General features: G+C 47.8%; 1 protein-coding gene across 2 annotated transcripts in view; it reads right to left on the bottom strand.

Annotated features, from left to right (window-relative positions):
* Positions 1-15932, bottom strand: part of Nedd4l (NEDD4 like E3 ubiquitin protein ligase) — a 336845-nt gene extending 320913 nt beyond the window's left edge. Inside the window, exon 1 of one of the 2 annotated variants that reach the window (XM_051163444.1) lies at positions 15670-15932. In XM_051163444.1, coding sequence (XP_051019401.1) covers positions 15670-15717 — 48 coding nt within the window. In that variant the 5' untranslated portion in view covers positions 15718-15932. The remainder of the gene's footprint in view (positions 1-15669) is intronic. The other variant, XM_051163445.1, reaches the window with a different exon arrangement.
* Positions 15933-16656: the final 724 nt, after the last annotated feature.

Raw genomic sequence — 16656 nt, 5'->3', positions numbered from 1 at the left:
CTTAATTAGTGATTGATGGGGGAAGGCCCAGCCCATTGTGAGTGGTGCCATCACTGGGCTGGTGGTTCCGGCTTTTATAAGAAAGCAAGCTGAAGAAGCCAGGGGAAGCAAACCTGTAAACAGCACTCGTTTGTCGTCTCTACATCAGCTCCTGCCTCTAGGTCCCTGCCTTGTCTGAGTTCTTGTCCTGGCTTCCTCTGAGGATGAACAGCAGCATGGAAGTGTAAGCCAACTTTCATTTCGGTCATGACGTTTCATGACAGCAACAGAGAGGTCAAGGCTTTCCTAAAGTTCACCCTGGGGCCTGGGAATGTAGGTCAACGGTACAGCATGTGCTCAGGACTTTGAAGGCACTTCTGTGCTCCTCAGATTTCTTCCATCAATCACGTCTAATCTTTGTTTGTTTTAACTATGCTTGCTTTGGCTTCTGCTTTGCTGAGGGTCTTGCCATGTAACCTGCACTGCAACTCGAGATCCTCCTGCCTCAGTCTTCGGAATTGTGGGTATTCACGGCACACTTGGCTTCTCTTCCTGCTTTGCCTGGACTGCTGCAGTTTATCATGAGCATCGAGCCACGTGGGCTGGGGACTCAGGAAAAGGCAGCTCCCAGGACCAAAAAAAGCAGAAAACAGACTCTGGCCTCCACACGTGTGCGCATGCCCACGCACACCCATGCATGCACCCCATTCAACAACAAGAAGCTCACAGACTGTTGTATCAAACAGATGAGCTGCACGGACAAAGGTAGGCCTGGAAATGGAATGTTCTTGACTGATGAGCCGGAGGTGTTTCGGTTCTGCAACCTGACGGGTCGTGTGGACAGACTGGGGTGGCGGCTGCACAACCCTGTTTATGTACTTAATATCATGCCTGCTTAATCAACTATGGTCAACACAGTCAATTTGGGGGGGGGTGGTTTTTCGAGACAGGGTTTCTCTGTGTTAGCCTTGGCTGTCCTGGAGTCCCTTTGTAGACCAGGCTGGCCTCCAACTCACAGCTATCCGCCTGCCTCTGTCTCCTGAGTGCTGGGATTAAAGGCGTGTGCCACCACAGCCCGGCAACACAGTCAATTCTTTGCTGTATTTTATTGCCATTTAAAACCCAGTATAGCTGAGTGTAGGAAAGGGTAGATGATACCACAGTCTAGGGACGTGGCCACCAAGGAAACGCAACATAAAGCACAGTGGCTTCTACTCCCTTTACAGCAGTCAGACCCAAACCCCATCTCTTCATCTGAAGTTATCTGAGAGTTAGTCTCAAGACAAAAAGAAGTGCGGAGGAGCAGGGCAGATGAACCTGATGTTAACTCCCAGAATTCCTCAGTGGCTGAGTCTTCACCCGAATTCAAATCTCTGGCTGCTAGTCAGAACCCAAGAACCGGTTGCTAACAAAGTCACCCAAAACCCACATTCTCACTGAACCCATTTGGCCACAGACCTAACCTCACTCAGTGATTTTCAACTCAGACGATCAATCTCAAAACCCCAAATCCATGCCAAACCGGACTCAAGGAAATAAACTCAGCCAGTGTCCATGCTGCCCAAGGACAGCTATGAAGGCAATGACCATCGCATATGAGACCTAAGCAGAACCAGAAGCTGCCACGCAGGTGTCCAAGGCCAGCATTGATGACTTTTCCGATTTGGCCAGCCACCCCATGTGTTTTCTTAGCCTTACCTTCACTGGAGCATGTACAGCTGTCCTTTTCTTTCTTTATTGATATAGGTTGTATGTCATAAGGGATAAGCCCGTCATGAGTTATTGAGAAATTTAAAAAAAAAAGAAAGAAAGAAAAACCTCCTGCAGGTATAAGAGAAGTAATAGGTTTTTTCAGCCAATGAAATGAGCCAATTCAAGCCAAATTAGAAGTATAAAGGCAGGTCTATTGGGGGGCAGCTCTCAGGCGGGTTCCCCAATCCTAACCAATGGGGCCAGGGAAATTGCCATGCAGACAGGGAGACAGAGGAGGGGAGCGGAGGGAAAGAGAAAGAGAATGCCTCCAGAGAGAGAGAGAGAGAGAGAGACAGAGACATGGAAGGAGAGAAATGCAGGGAGAGAGAAACGCAAAGAGTTTCTGGATTATACAGTAAAAAGCCTCTGGGGAAGGGGAAGCCCAGACCCTGGCTTGGGAGTGGCATATGCTAACCATACCCTGTAACAGGTAGGGACTGAGGGATGCTGGGAGAATCTGGAAGCTAGGTCCGCTTTGATATGTTAAATAGGCACCTGAGCCGCTGGTCCAGGCTCCAAAACTCAACAAGAAGTGCAGTATTGGTGATAGTAGTACCAGCCACAGATGCTTGGAATACTAAGGTAAGTATCTGAGGTGTCTTTCTTGACAAATGCAAGCATGTACTTTTCATGAAGCCAAAGTATTTATTTTCAATATCTCCCCCCCCGCCCCAGACAGGGTTTCTTTGTGTAGCCTTAGCTGTCCTGGACTCCCTTTGTAGACCAGACTAGCCTCGAACTCACCAAGATCCACCTGCCTCTGCCTCCCTAGTGCTAGGATTAAAGGTGTGCGCCACCACGCCTGGCTTCAATCTCATTCTTGCTCTCTCTCTTGCTCTCTCTCTCTCTCTCTCTCTCTCCCTCTCTCTCTCTCTCTCTCCTTGTGTGTGTGTGGGGGGGGGAGATGGGGGAGGGAGGAGAAGGAGGGAAGAAAGAGAGAGAGAGAGAGTGCTTCCCAGGCCTATGCCATGGGTATTCTGACTGGTTAATGAGTAAAGGGGTGGACCATAGGGCAGCACAGCTGACTTGGGCAAAGCTCCAGGGATAGGACAACAAAAGCCACTCCAGTCCCTGCCTGACACATCTTGCTGAGGGATGAGCACATCTAAGCCTCTGTGGACCAGAGGGACACACAGAGAGAGACTTCCTGCACAATCGTGGGAATGAAAGCTCCTTAATCTTAAAAGAAAGTCACAGGACACTATTCTCTCTCCTCTCCAAGCCCTATACAAAGAGCCTGGCTCTGGCTGCCAGTGGCGACTACCCGCCCTCGGATAGAGGCCTCTGAAAAGAGCAGGGCTATAGATGGCAGAGGGGGGGGAATGAGGGGGCTTCCAAGTTCCTTAATGGCATCACTGGGTTGGCAGACCTGACCAGGGAGCATGTTCCCTGAATGACAAATGAGTAGTGACTATGCCAAGTGCAGTTACAGTCCTGGTGACAGCTCCAACGATCTGCCTTCCTCCTTAAGTATCACGACACCCAGATCGAGACTGGCCAGTTCAAACCCCAAAACTGTATGACCCTGCCAACTGTGGCCTGCGAGTGGGGAGACTGGGGAGCGATGAGGGGACGAGGAATCCATGAGCAGACTGAAGGCACATAAACTGGAAGGCAGACGCATCCTCTTTGAGAAATACTACGCAGCTGAGGTAGAGCACTGATCTGTCTTAGATTAGAAATAGCACAGCATTTGTCAGCTCCACCCTTTTGTTTGGGAAGGGATGCACTCTAGGTCACACCCAACACTTAAAGGATGTTAGCTGAAAGGCAAAATAAAGAGCTTCTGGCCACTTAGGTATTTATGTGACCCGCAGAGCAGCCTCCTGCTCTGCTTGCATAGTGCTAGGCGTATCCTTAGAACAGTGGGAAACTATCTGCAGGATGCAGTCGGTGGTGCAAGTAGGCCCTAGTTATTCGGGAGGTTGAGGCAGGATTGCTTTGGCCTTTGAGTTCCAAGGCCAGCCTGGGCAGCAAGAGCCAAAATGAAATTAAAATAAAGCTAGCCAATGCTCTGAAATAGATTTCTATTAAGAGGCGTAGCTCCAAACCTAAGAAAACAAAGCTACAGATTCAAGTCAGATCCCAGCCCATCATCTCCACAGAACACTCCAGAAACTTTCAGAGGGCATAAAACACAACTAAATTGTTTTCACACAACTGTCCGTGCGTAGAAGGGTGGAAACACAAATATCAAGTGTCACAGTAGGGAAAATAAAACATCTGTAAAAACATCCAATTGACCAGTCAATCGTTTACCCTGCCACCTCCCACTCTGGTGGGGAGCTCCCAACGGGCAACAGGATGACCTTGGTACCCTCGGTAAAAAGCACAAGGCAGGGCCTTGATAAACACGTGTCCAACTGAGCAAATACTGTATCCACATTCGTACCGAAGTACTCTCCTTTTTTACCTGGGCCTTGAAGCACAAGCACGGGGGGGCAGGGTGCTTTCTACTCCCCTGTTTTATATATTTATCCATTTTAATTATACGTATTTACGGGGTTCATACAGCATAATAAAGATTGTGTACAGTGTGTAGAGATGATTATTTCTATCTCTTTAAACATTAGATTTGAGATTAGCCTGTAGGAATCTTACATATTTATGGACACAGTTATTCAAATACAGTATGTGATTACAGCTACACTACGCTACAGGTGCTGATAGGGGTCATTTCCATCACTCTATCATTGCTTTTGTCTTCAGAGTCTTCAGGCTCCTCTCTTCAGTTATTCATAAAATACAATTATTTTGTTACCCGCTTGTATTTTTATCTCTAACAAACTTTCTTTTTTCTTTATAAGTTTAAAAAATAAGTCATCCCACAGTCCTGCCTTATTTTTAAACTTATAAAGAAAAAGAGAATTGTTAAAAAAAATTATTTTGTTTGTTACTCGCTTATATTTTTTTCTATAAGTATCAGTAATTCCTGTGCTGAAAGTTAAATATAGCCAGCCCCTAAGCCGCTGGGATAGCCCTAGCTCCCTAGCCATTTTTTCTTTTCTTTCTTTCTTTTGTGTGTGTGTGTGTGTATGTGTGTGTGTGTGTGTGTGTGTGTGTGTGTTGGTAGTTTTGGGGTTTTTTTTTTTTGTGGGGGGGACTTTTTTGAGACAGAGTTGCTTTAAGTAGCCTTGACTGTCCTCGACTTGCTTTGTAGACCAGGCTGGCCTCAAACTTATAGTGATCCACCAGCCTCTGCCTCTCTGAGTACTGGGATTGTAGGCATGTGCCACCGTGCCTGGCTCTTTTCTTTTTCCTTTCCATTTTTTGGCTTTTTGAGACAGGGTTTCCTCTGTGTAACAGAGCCCTGCCTGTCATGGACTCTCTTTGTAGACCAGGCTGGCCTCAAACTCAGTGAACTTCCTGCCTTTGCCTCACAAGTGCTGAGATTAAAAGCATGTGCCACCACACCCAGCTCGTTTTTTCTATGTATAAACTTTCCTTTACAACAGAGTTCTACTGCACCAGTTTTATAAGCCTCTAGGAGTCTTATTCCTGACACCTCCATATTAGTAAATACTCTCCAATGCTCCCTCCCACCCACACCCCTGACTGTTGGGCTCTTCTCAGCAGCCTTCTGGAAGGGAAGCCAGGAAAGCTCTCACGGGGCTCAAAGTGCCCGCTTTGATTAATATTCACTGGAAGCTAAGACACAACTAGAAGGCGGGCATACCAAATACCAGCTTGCCAAGAGTCAACAGAAAGGTACCCTGGAGCCCACAGTCAACACGCAGGGACCAGCTCAAAGAGCCACTGAACTCTTGTATCCTCTAGACCAGTAGTTCTCAACCTTCCTAAAGCTGTGACCCTTTTTAATACAGCTCTTCATGTTGTGATGACCCCTAAACCATAACGTTATTTTTGTTGCTACCTCATAGCTGTGATTTGCTACTGCTCTGAATCATAATGTAAGTATCTGTTACGTGACCCCCACTGCTCTAGAGTTAGGCAGACTGAGTCGAGGAAGGCTGGGGACACACAGCAGCTCATCAGGAGAGCACCTGCCTTACAAGCAGGAGGCCATAGGTTAGCCCCCAGCACTGGGAAGCAGGCTTAGGGTGGAGGGGAACGGAGGGAAAAGGAACACAGAACACAAGACAGAGATGGAAGAATGAGTTTTGTGAGTGCACTTACCTAGAAAGGCTCTGGGTTCTTAAGACTCAAAAACTCATAGGTAAATACAATTAATGCGTTCAGCAAAAATTCTTCAATTCAGACTCTCTGACCTTCTCAGTGGTGATGTCTCAAATGCATGCCAAAATGTGCATCTAAAGCTAAGGGCTGGAGAGATAGTGCTAACAAAGGGCCTGGGTTCTGTTCCCAATGCTCTTGGTTCCCATCACCCGCAGGGCAGTTTACAAGCATCTGTAACTCCAATCCCAGAGGATCCAACTCCTCTTCTGGCCTCTGAAGATACCATGCATGCTTGTGGTGCACATACACACCCGCAGGCAAACACTAACACAAATAAATAAATAAATAATAAATAAAGGGCTCAGAACATCCTCTGAGTCAGACCAGAAGTGGGATTGTAATTAGAAGGTAAAGGCTATTAATACACACACAGGCACAATGAAAAAGTTGGGGTACGACTTGGGATTTTGCTCCTGCAGCCCAGGTCCCTGCCTATAGCAGATGGATAACTAATATTAGATTGGCTTAAAAATCTACTTAACTTTGTTACATTAAAACACTTGTAGCCTGGTGGTGGCACAAGTCTTTAATCCCAGCACACGGAGGCAGAGGCAGGCGGATCTCTCTGAGGTCCAGGCCACTGTGGTTAACAAAGCAAGTTTCAGGACATCCAGAGCTGTTACACAGAGAAACCCTATCTTGAAAAACAACAACAACAACAACACAACAACAAAACCCCACTCACTTGTCACAGAAGTGCAACGTGGACAACTCAGAGTGACCTCTTTTGGGTAAGGATGTGCTAGCAACTGTTTCCAGTTGTACTTATCACGATTAAAACAATCTCAACCTTTCACCTACAATGGGGCAACCTAACAATATGCTTTAAAAAACAAAACCAAAAACACTGCAAGGCAGGCATGGTGGTGCAATATATGCAATCCCAGCACTCAGACAGCTGAGACAGGAGGACGTTGAGTTCAATTCTAGACTTGGCTTAGATAGTAAGACCTTACATACACACACACACACACACGAAAAAGACAGAGAACCCAGAACAAGTCTAAGGACTCAGAACATCTCCTGAGTCAGACCAGAAGTGGGAATGTAATTAGAAGGTAAAGGCTGTTAATACACACACAGGCACAATGAAAAAGTTGGGGTACGACTTGGGATTTTGTTCCTGCAGCCCAGGTCCCTGCCTATAGGGCAAATGCCCTCTGCCTGGGCACGGGGAGCAGAAACATTCCAGAACCGCTCAAACACCATTCCCACCTGACTGCAGCTCGCCAAAAAACCTCCCATACCTAGAGGACTGGTCACGTGGCAAGGAGCTGGTTGGAGGCCACTCACACCCACAGCAGGACATTTCCCACAGTGCACATACACCATTCTTTATGGGACCACTGTCCCAATGAGCCCTTTCGTGTCCCAAGTCCAGACAGGCAGCACATAACAGCTTCCTTCAACCAAAAGAAAATATCTCTGAATGGCCCTTTTCTCTTGGAGAATAGAAGATTATAAAGAGAGCATAAAGTCTCTGAGGATGCCCGCCTGCCAACAAGTCACCAAACACTGACTGTGATGAGAGCTAGGGAATCTGAGAGCCTTGACCTTACACTTGGTGAGTCTGGAATCAATACACGGCTCTGCAGTCGGGGACAAAAAGTCAACTCAAGTGTCAAATTCAAACTAGTTACCCAGATCTGTGTGTAAGGGAAAGGGTGGCTCTTTCTCACTTACGGGCATTGCAGCAAGAGTCAGCAGATGGGCCGTTTGAATTCAGAGCAAACCGGGATGGCTATCATGAAGTCTTGACAGGCCCATCAACCAGCTTCAGCTAGGACCTGAGCTATAGGCATGTACTGGAAAATCAAGCATATCTTTAGCCAGGCTAGTGATGCACCTCAGTTGGTGGAGTACTTTGCATGCACAAAGCCTTGCCTCTGCAGGTCTGCAGAGGAATTTTAACCCAGCAACATGGATACTCTGGCTGGAATACAGACACACCTTTAATCCTAGGAGACAGACACAAACAGATCTCCGAGTTCAAGGACAGCCTGGTTACAGAGCAAATTTCAGGTAAAGAAAAACTCAGATCCAGGAGTGGTGGGACACGCCTTTAATCCCAGCACTCAGGAGACCGAAGCATGCAGTGTTCTGAGTTCTGGTGAGTTAGTGAGTTGAGTTTGTGGTAGTTCTGTTTGTGGAATTCGGGGGCAGTTTTTAACTGGGAGAGTTTTACAGACACAGGGCACAGGCAGGTAAAGACAGAATGAGCCAGAGAATGAGAAGAAGCCAAAAGATTAGAACAGACAGGTTGCTAGAGTCAGCTTGAGGCTGAGCAGAGCAATTCAGTGAGAAACGGAGAAGACAGACTCAGTCAGCTTGGAGAGGAGTTTGCTCCGGAACAACTGAGTTGAACCAGCCAGCCAGAGTTCAAAAAGAGCTAGATAGGGTGAGCTGACTCAGCAGTAAGTCTCAGAGGCTGAAAGCACTCTAGGCCTAGATTAGATTGTACAGAGGCTAGAAGCTTCCAGGACTAGGCCTAGGTTAGCAGAGGCAGTAAGCCTCTGAGACAATATTTACATCAGGCAAATAAAAGTTATTTTAATATGGGTCTGATTCCTTGAACTACATAAACTAGGCATGATGGCAAATGCCTGTAACCCAGTAGGAGGATAGAAGTTCAAGGTTGTCCTGGGCTCCACAGTAAATTATAAGATAGACCAGGTTCCAGGTAACCATGATACCCTGTTTCAAGAGAAAAACAAAATCTGTTTAGCAACAAGACTAGGAGTGGGCGTGGTCATCAGTTCCTCGGTGACAAGAACTTACAGGAAGAGACACATAATCTAACCAGCAGCACTGGCGATCTCTGCACAGCCAAGGAAGAACTGGGGCAGAAGGGACCTGTGTGCTGGCCGGTGGTGGGGACTTCTCTCCCCAAATCCAAAAGCCTGCCACTCTCTCCTCAAGTTGTACACACCCTGGGAAAAGTCAACCTTGAAATCACCCAGAAAACCGGTGGTTCCTGCTGCTGTGTCCACTGAGAATCAGCATTCTGGGGGTTTTATTAAATAACTGACTTGGGTTTTTTTTTTTTAACTGAAAATATTGGTTCCTAAATGTAGTTTCTATATTTTTATCTCTAAATTATGCTCATTTCCATAATCTACCAACAAGCGCAGAGCCCAAAGTTAAACAGTAAAACAGTACAAACATTGCCACCTATAGTCAGAAAGCAAGAGCATCAGTTTGCGCTGCCACCTGCAAGAGAAACACTGTAACAACAGTTTAGCCTCCCCACACCCTTCCTTAACTCCAATACCCAGCTACTTACTACAGCATGTTCACCCTCCTAAATGTGGACTGTCAAAAGCTTGCTGCATTCCCAATTAACCAAGACTTCAAAGCCAGGAGTGGCGGCACACATGCACAGTCTCAACTGCTAGAGACAAAAGCTAAGAGGTCGAGGCTGGCAGGAGGTTCAAGATGTCCCCAACTCTTTTTTTTTTTAAATCAGAATTACAAACTCATCCGATCAAACATCTGCAACAGCAAAATTGAATGCCTGTGAGATTTCCCCCTCCTCCTCTGGTTTACCTCTCCGCCTTCTCAGCACCTCTACTCACCCAATACCCAAAGTTAGCCAGGTGGTGGTGATGCATGCCTTTAGTCCCAGCACTCGGGAGGCAGAGGCAGGCAGATCTCTGAGTTCAAGGTCAGCCTGGTCTGGCCAGTTACAAGATAGCCAAGGCTACACAGAAAAAAACCCTGCCTTGAGGGTAGGCGTAGGGGGTGGATTAAGGACAGCAATGAAATCTGTTTAGCTTATCTTTCAATTAAAAAAAAATGGTTTTAAAGGTAAAATAATGCTTTCATTCTGTCACATATAGCCACTTTGGTTTGGTTTGGTTTGGCTTGGTTTTTTTCCAGGGCCTCAGGCATTATGTCCTGCAGTAATTATGCTATTTCAAACACTGCACAAGGCAGAAAGGTGATTAAATGAGCAATGAACACAGGTTCCTCTAATTGACAGGAAGTCAAATGTCTTGTTGCAATAACGTTACATTCTAAAATGATTCATAACTTTAAACAGCTTTAATGATGTGTGTAATTCCTATGCAAGCCACTTCACCAATTTACAGTATACAGCACAATGGCATTTACTCCATCCACAGGAATTTCTTCCTTGAAGGCATTCCTTTTTTTTTTTTTTTTTTTTTTTTTTTAAACACCTAATAAGCCTGTGGGAGCTCCCCCAGATTTCTAACACCAACTTTCAGAAACACCTTTCCCGGAAATAGGAGTACCCACTCTCAGAGGTGTCCTTGTACCACAAGATACTGTTTCCCACAGCAGCTAAAGAAATTGCTGTCATCTCAGGATGTCCATTTTGCTACTGTTCTCATCCCTTGCAACAAATTAATTTTATTCTTTCACTTAAGACAACTGCTTTTCAGTAATAAGATCATTCCAGCATCCTGACAGTAAAACAGTGTAATATAAGTAAAAAGCAGCCAAAGTTACTCTTTTCTTGAGCCAGGGTCTTACTATGTAGCCTAGCTAGCATCCAGCATGCTAGCTTCCCCCGTCCCTTGAGTGCTGAGGCTACTGAGGGCTTGTTTCACAGGGATGCCCACCCTTGCCCCCCCCCAGCTCTAGCATTAAAAAAACAACCATGCCAGGTGGTGGTGGCACCAGTCATTAATCCCACCACGTGGGAGGCAGAGGCAGGAGGATCTCTGTGAGTTCGAAGGTAGCCTGGTCTACAAAGCGAGTCCAGGGCAGCCAAAGCTACACAGAGAAACCTGGTCTCAAAAAAACCAAAACCAAAACCAACCAACCAAAAACAGTTTTTATATGACACTGCAAAGCCATTCTGTATACCCACTCTGTTTTAGTTTCACAGTGTTTAGCATCTGTGCTGCAGCCAATCCACGCAGTGGCCCTGTCCTGGGTACACAGTGTATGAGGGAACACAGCCACCCTGACACAGCACCAGGGATGGCATGACTGAGAGGACAGTCAGGCAGCCCCACACCTTAGGACACAAGCATTATCTACACCCTTAACTTCCAAAAGCAGTCTTGGCCTGGATGTCTTCCACAGCTGCCAGGACAGTGTGCAGGGTTTGTACAAGCGCTTTAAAGATGAACTCACAGATGGCTGTTTGAGTGGCACCTGGAGGCTCTGGTTGCTCCTCTGCTGAAGCCCTTGCTCAGATACAGAGGCACAAATCTGCCTTCAAAGTGCTAACCTTGAGTTGCAAGGTCAGTGAGGAAGCATTTGCTTAATACCATGAGTTCAAGCCCAAACACCCCTACAAACAATGGGGGGAGGGATTTCCGACTACTAGCGATTCTGAATCAGACCACTTACAGTAAATCACTCGATTTTTCCAATTAATAGAACTCATGGGTTCTGAAACATCCTTGTTCCATGTTTAACATTTATGAAATACAGATACTTCCTACAATTGACAGTATGTCTTACTTTGACAGCAATATTAGTTTTTCTTCTTAGTGGCACTTAAAAATAATGACTCATCTTAAGACGGTTGTGCTCTTAAAATAAAGCCAATATGCTAGCTACGGCCAAGTTACTCTTAAGCGTTCATTAGCATGTTTATAATTACATACAAATCAGTAGTGACCCCTAAGGCAATAGAGCAGAGACTGTGACAACGGCACATACTGCTGCAAGAAGAAGCATCAAGGCTACTACTCACTGTTGCCCGGTGAATTGATGACCCACAGAAGCTGGGTCTCTCGGCATTTTTTATGAACCCTCCCAAGCTTTAGCACAGTATGGAGACCACACTAATGACAACTAGCAGGCAATTTTGGCCAAGGAGTGTTTGTATGCAACCCACAATGGTTAGCTCATTTTCTACTATCATGAATAATCTAGCTATGAAAGCCTTTCAAGATGCTTTGAAGAAAAGGGAGATCTAAACCCGGCATGGTGGCGCACGCCTTTAATCCCAGCACTCGGAAGGCAGAGGCAGGCGGACCGCTGTGAGTTCGAGGCCAGCCTGGTCTACAAAGCGAGTCCAGGACGGCCAAAGCTACATAGAGAAACCCTGTCTCGAAAAAAAAAAAAAAAAAAAAAGAAAAAGAAAAGAAAAGAAAAGAAAAGAAAGAAAAGGGAGATCTGTCCACATACTTTACAAACTAGGGCTCTGGGACCAGCGGGCCTGCTCATTGGCTCAATGTTTTCACATCGGGTTGGTTCATTTAAGCCCTCTTAGCTTCTGTTCCTCAGCCAGAAGTAACAGCATACCTTAGAGTTTTAATGAAGCAAACATTAGATGACATATGCTTAAGGGTTAAAATCCAACATGTACCCTTGTTTGTATGGAATAAGAGATACATCCAAGTCACATCTCAAGGCAGCCTGGCTGTCATTTTTATGCCATATGCCTCAGTCTAGACACACACACACACACACACACAAACACACACACACAGAAGTCGAGTTATATCCCTACATTTTGTTTCATTTTGGTTATGGATTTTTGTTGTTTTGTGGTTTGTCTGTTGGCATTTAATCCAGGCTAGCCTCAAGCTCGCCATCCCTTCCTCTGCCTCCTAAGTGCTGGGACACCACAGCTGATCTTTTCAGAAGGCTGGCATCAAACTTATGATATGTCATCAAGTAGAAAACCTTTTCCAAGGGGGGAAAAAAGATACCTATCTTAGGTGTAATAAAAGATTTTTTAAAAGTAACAATAGTAGTCATTAGTGAGCCAAAATGAGCTACAGAAAGCCACAAATAAACACAAACAAGGAAAAAGAAAAAAGAAAAAAAAAAAAGCCCTTTAAGGGCCCAAGCCAGATGCAGAAACTAGTCCAAACTGTTCTGATTCAAAACCAAATCTGATCCTCAGCCATGAATATGAACGGTTGTTCATGACCTAATCCCTTCAGCACAAAAAAAAAAAAAAAAAAAAACCTCCTCTAATGGCGATTTTGATTTTGGTTCCCAACACTGACATGATTTTAATAAGAGTGAATAACAGTTCTAAATCACCCAAGGAAGTCCAGCTGCCATGCACAGCAAAAACCACGTAGCACATACACCCACAGGAGCAAAACCTTCATCTTAACCAATCCCACTCCATACACTAGCCAGACCTCACGCTGATGCCCCAAGAAGCAGTGTCTTCTCGCTCTGTCATCCTACTATGGTCCCGGGTACCACCATGCCTGACCAATAGCAATCCAGAACCCACCGGTGCTTTATAAGATGGGACATGACTAAGTTCATTCCAAAAACATAAAGCTTTCTGCCACCATCAAGTACAAACACATGACTACTTACAAGAAAACCCTGGGCGCGGTGCCTGTTTTGCAGAGACATTACAAGTGGACTCCTCTCTACACAGCGAAGGGAGCATCATGACAAGCCCCACTGTGCTGTCTGCTTAGTTGGACATTGCACTTTTCAGAGCCCGTTAATTACTACCATTTGTTTGCTTACAGACTAATTCAGGAGACTCAACAAACCAAGGAAATGTAACAATTTGCTATTAATTTCTATGTGAAGGCATTCTGTCTTCAAAGGGTCCCCTGCACAGAGAGAAACCTCCCATGCCAAACAAATACCTTAGAAATATGAAGGCATGCATTTTCTACAGGGAAAAAATGAAAAATGAAGGCAGATGAGGCTTATTTGGTGTCATATATGATGTGTGTGTGTGTGTATGTGTGTGTGTAACTAAACAGCACCATCAATAGCAAGGCAATACATAATAAACAGTGCTTTCATCACCTCTCACTACCCCCTAGACAGTTCCCCCTGACAACACCCAGGAGTGAACAATCTCAGGCAAGCCCCACACACTTGGTTCAGTGTCTCTGCTCTTCCCTTTCACACCCCACACCAGCCAAGGTCGGCAGTGATTCTTGCAGACAAAAGTGGCAAGATGTGCCGGAGGTGGATTCTGTCACCGGCTTCCAGCGTAAACAAAGAGAGAGAGAGAGAGAGAGAAAGAGAGAGAGAGAGAGAGAACACACAACCGTGACAGAAAGGATTCCTTTATGCAGATGCATTTTCCAAAACAGTCTCAAAATATTTCTTTCAAGGAGCATTTAAAAATAATCATGTTTTTTTTTTTTTTTTTAATTTAAGAGAGCCTAAGAAGAAACACAGCTGTCTTCATCTCCCTTGATACCTCACCCAGAGAACCCTTTGTTTGGGAACGTCAGTATCTTGGCACCTCCAAGAGCTCCGACTGCCCTCCAGCTCCAGATAAGGAGCTAGGAGGAGAATCCCCTGAGTAAACAAAACAATCCTACTTTCACCCACCTCCAGCTAACAACACACACACACACAATTCATTCTACACAAGCATGGCAAATAATCAAAAACACATCACACATTATTTGCATTGTGATCATTCTTTGATCCCAAGCAGTCCAGCAAGCCTACCTCGCACTATCAAAAAACAAAACCAACCCCTACACGCCCTGCCTGCCTCAAGATACCCATTTCATTCCATACTTAGGTAGAATACACCACACACACACACACACACACACACACACACACACACACACACACACACACCATGCCAGTAAGGAAGCTGCTGAAAGCAAAGCCATCTGAGAGCCTAGCTCACTGAGATAATAGACTCTTTAAACCCCACCCCCATCTCCAGAGAAAGAGGGAACCTCAGAAAGAAAGGAGGGAGGGTAAGAAAAGAGAAATCGAGAAAGCCCAAATTTCCAGGCATCCACTTTTCATGAAATGTACAACCAGGATAGGAAATACCTCCCTGCTGAGTAATGCTTCATGGGTTATAAATTCACCTCTCGAAAGGGGAGCCAGACCTGGGCGCGCACCCCGCCAGATGGCGAACCACTCCTACCTGCTCCATCCAGCCTGCCTGTCACTCCGCGCCCGCGACAGGCCTCCCACCCCCCCCCCTTTTTTTTTTAGCAGAGCAACACACCAATAAGAGTCGAGAACGGCTGGTCGAGTGAGGGCTGAGCAGTGATTTAGCAGGAGCGTTTCAAAAGGAGGAGTGGGGACCGCGATGAGCAAGTGAGGTTTTTAAAAACAAAGCCCTCTCCAGTCAAAACGACCGTTTGGGGGTGTGGCTTATTTCATTCGTTTTATTAATAAAAAAGAGATCAATGGAGCTTTCTTTTCTCCACCCACCCGAGAGATGCCAGATTTTGAATCCTCTGCACCGGGGAGAAATGGCAGGGCTGCAAGCTCCCCCTAAGTTTCCTGTGGCACCTGCCTCCTTCCCAGATCACCTCCACACACCAAAACAGGAGACTTCGGAATGCACAATCCCAGCTACAGACTTTGTAAGACCCAGAAGCGGCCGCACGCAACTCTCCGGTGTCCCCAACTCTCGCCAGGATCTCCACATATACTCGCTGCCGAGCGCCTACTGGCAAGAAGTCTCAGGGGGAGACGCCAATAGGCTCCTCAGCAGCCCCCACACCGCCTGCGCCACGCACAGACCCCGGCAAGGACCCAGACGTGACACAGGTCACGGACTCTTGGCTGCAGGGACATGATCGGGAAAGTTGTCGAACTGCCTCGAGAGACCCGGCTAGCAGAGGAAAGGGACCGGCGGGGCAGCGGCGCACGCGGCCTCCGCCCACCCCAAGATCCTGGGGCGGAGAAGCGCACCGCCCGAGTGAAGAGGGAGGACCAACCCACCCACTAGTCCGGGACTGCTCTGGGTTACCCAGATTTCCGGACCCCTGCTGGTAGGGGACGCTCACAGCGGAGTGGCCCCGTCCCCTCCCCACAACACTCTGGGCAGGAACTCACCTCCTCTTCCGAAAGTCCATAGACCGGCTCCCCGAGCCCGGTCGCCATGGAGTCGGCACCCCGCACGGGGTCCTAGACCTGCGACCCGCTAAAAGTGCGTCGCGGAGCCGCGACCCTCTGTCCTTCTGCGCCGCCCTGCGGGGAAGGACTAGCAGGTGAGGCTGCACCCGGCAGCGGCGCCGCTTCCTCCCGGAAGGCTGCGGGGACGCGCGGACTGGCGGCTCCGAGAGCGCGCCGAACAGCGGCTGGCTGGGAGCTCTCTCCGCTCAGCGCTGAGCCCGCCGGGCTCCCGCCCCCGCCGTTGGCTCTCCCGGCCTCTCCGAGCCCGCTCTGCGATCCCGGGCAGCCGCGCGCCCGCCCCTCGCGTGCTCCGCCCGGCCCGCTCTCCCCACCCCGCCTGCGCCGCCGGGCGCCCACAGGGACCCTCCCGTTCTCCGGGGCGGGCACTCGCGCCCCCCAAGCCAATCACAGGCCGGGCTGGGGGGCGGGCCGCGGGGGTGGTGGTGTTTCACCCCACGCCCACCCCACCCCCGCTCCTCCTGGGTCACCCGCTGCTGAGCGCTGAGCTGGGGCGCGCCCTGGCGGGCTAGGCCTGCTGGCCTGACCCTCTTCCTTGCTCCGCTTCCTTCTACAATGGGGACCCGGTGGACTGGACCTTGGGCGGGGGGGGCGGTGGCGGGGGATCATGAAGACACCGTGCAAACAACAATAAAACCACTGTGTCCATGTTTACTTTTTTCGTAACCCAGAGTCTCCAAGAGCGTTAAAAGAGGGCGACGACGCGTGTTCCTAGACCCCCTTTAAATTCTTGGCAGCTATGGCAGGCCAGAGTTGGCTAACCGCGTCAGCTCCCCGAAGAGATTCGCCTGGCCGGACGGCCAGCCTAGGAGAGGCTGCCCCGATGTGGCCGCGAGTCGCCATTGCCGGCGTCAACTTTACTGGGAACAAAACCAACTCTGCGCCCGCGCTGAGTACACACCCACCCAC

This window comes from Acomys russatus, chromosome 20 (assembly GCF_903995435.1).
Source record: "Acomys russatus chromosome 20, mAcoRus1.1, whole genome shotgun sequence".
NCBI lineage: Eukaryota > Metazoa > Chordata > Mammalia > Rodentia > Muridae > Acomys > Acomys russatus.
Note: the sequence above shows the minus strand (reverse complement) of the source record. Positions and strands in the feature narration are given on the sequence as shown.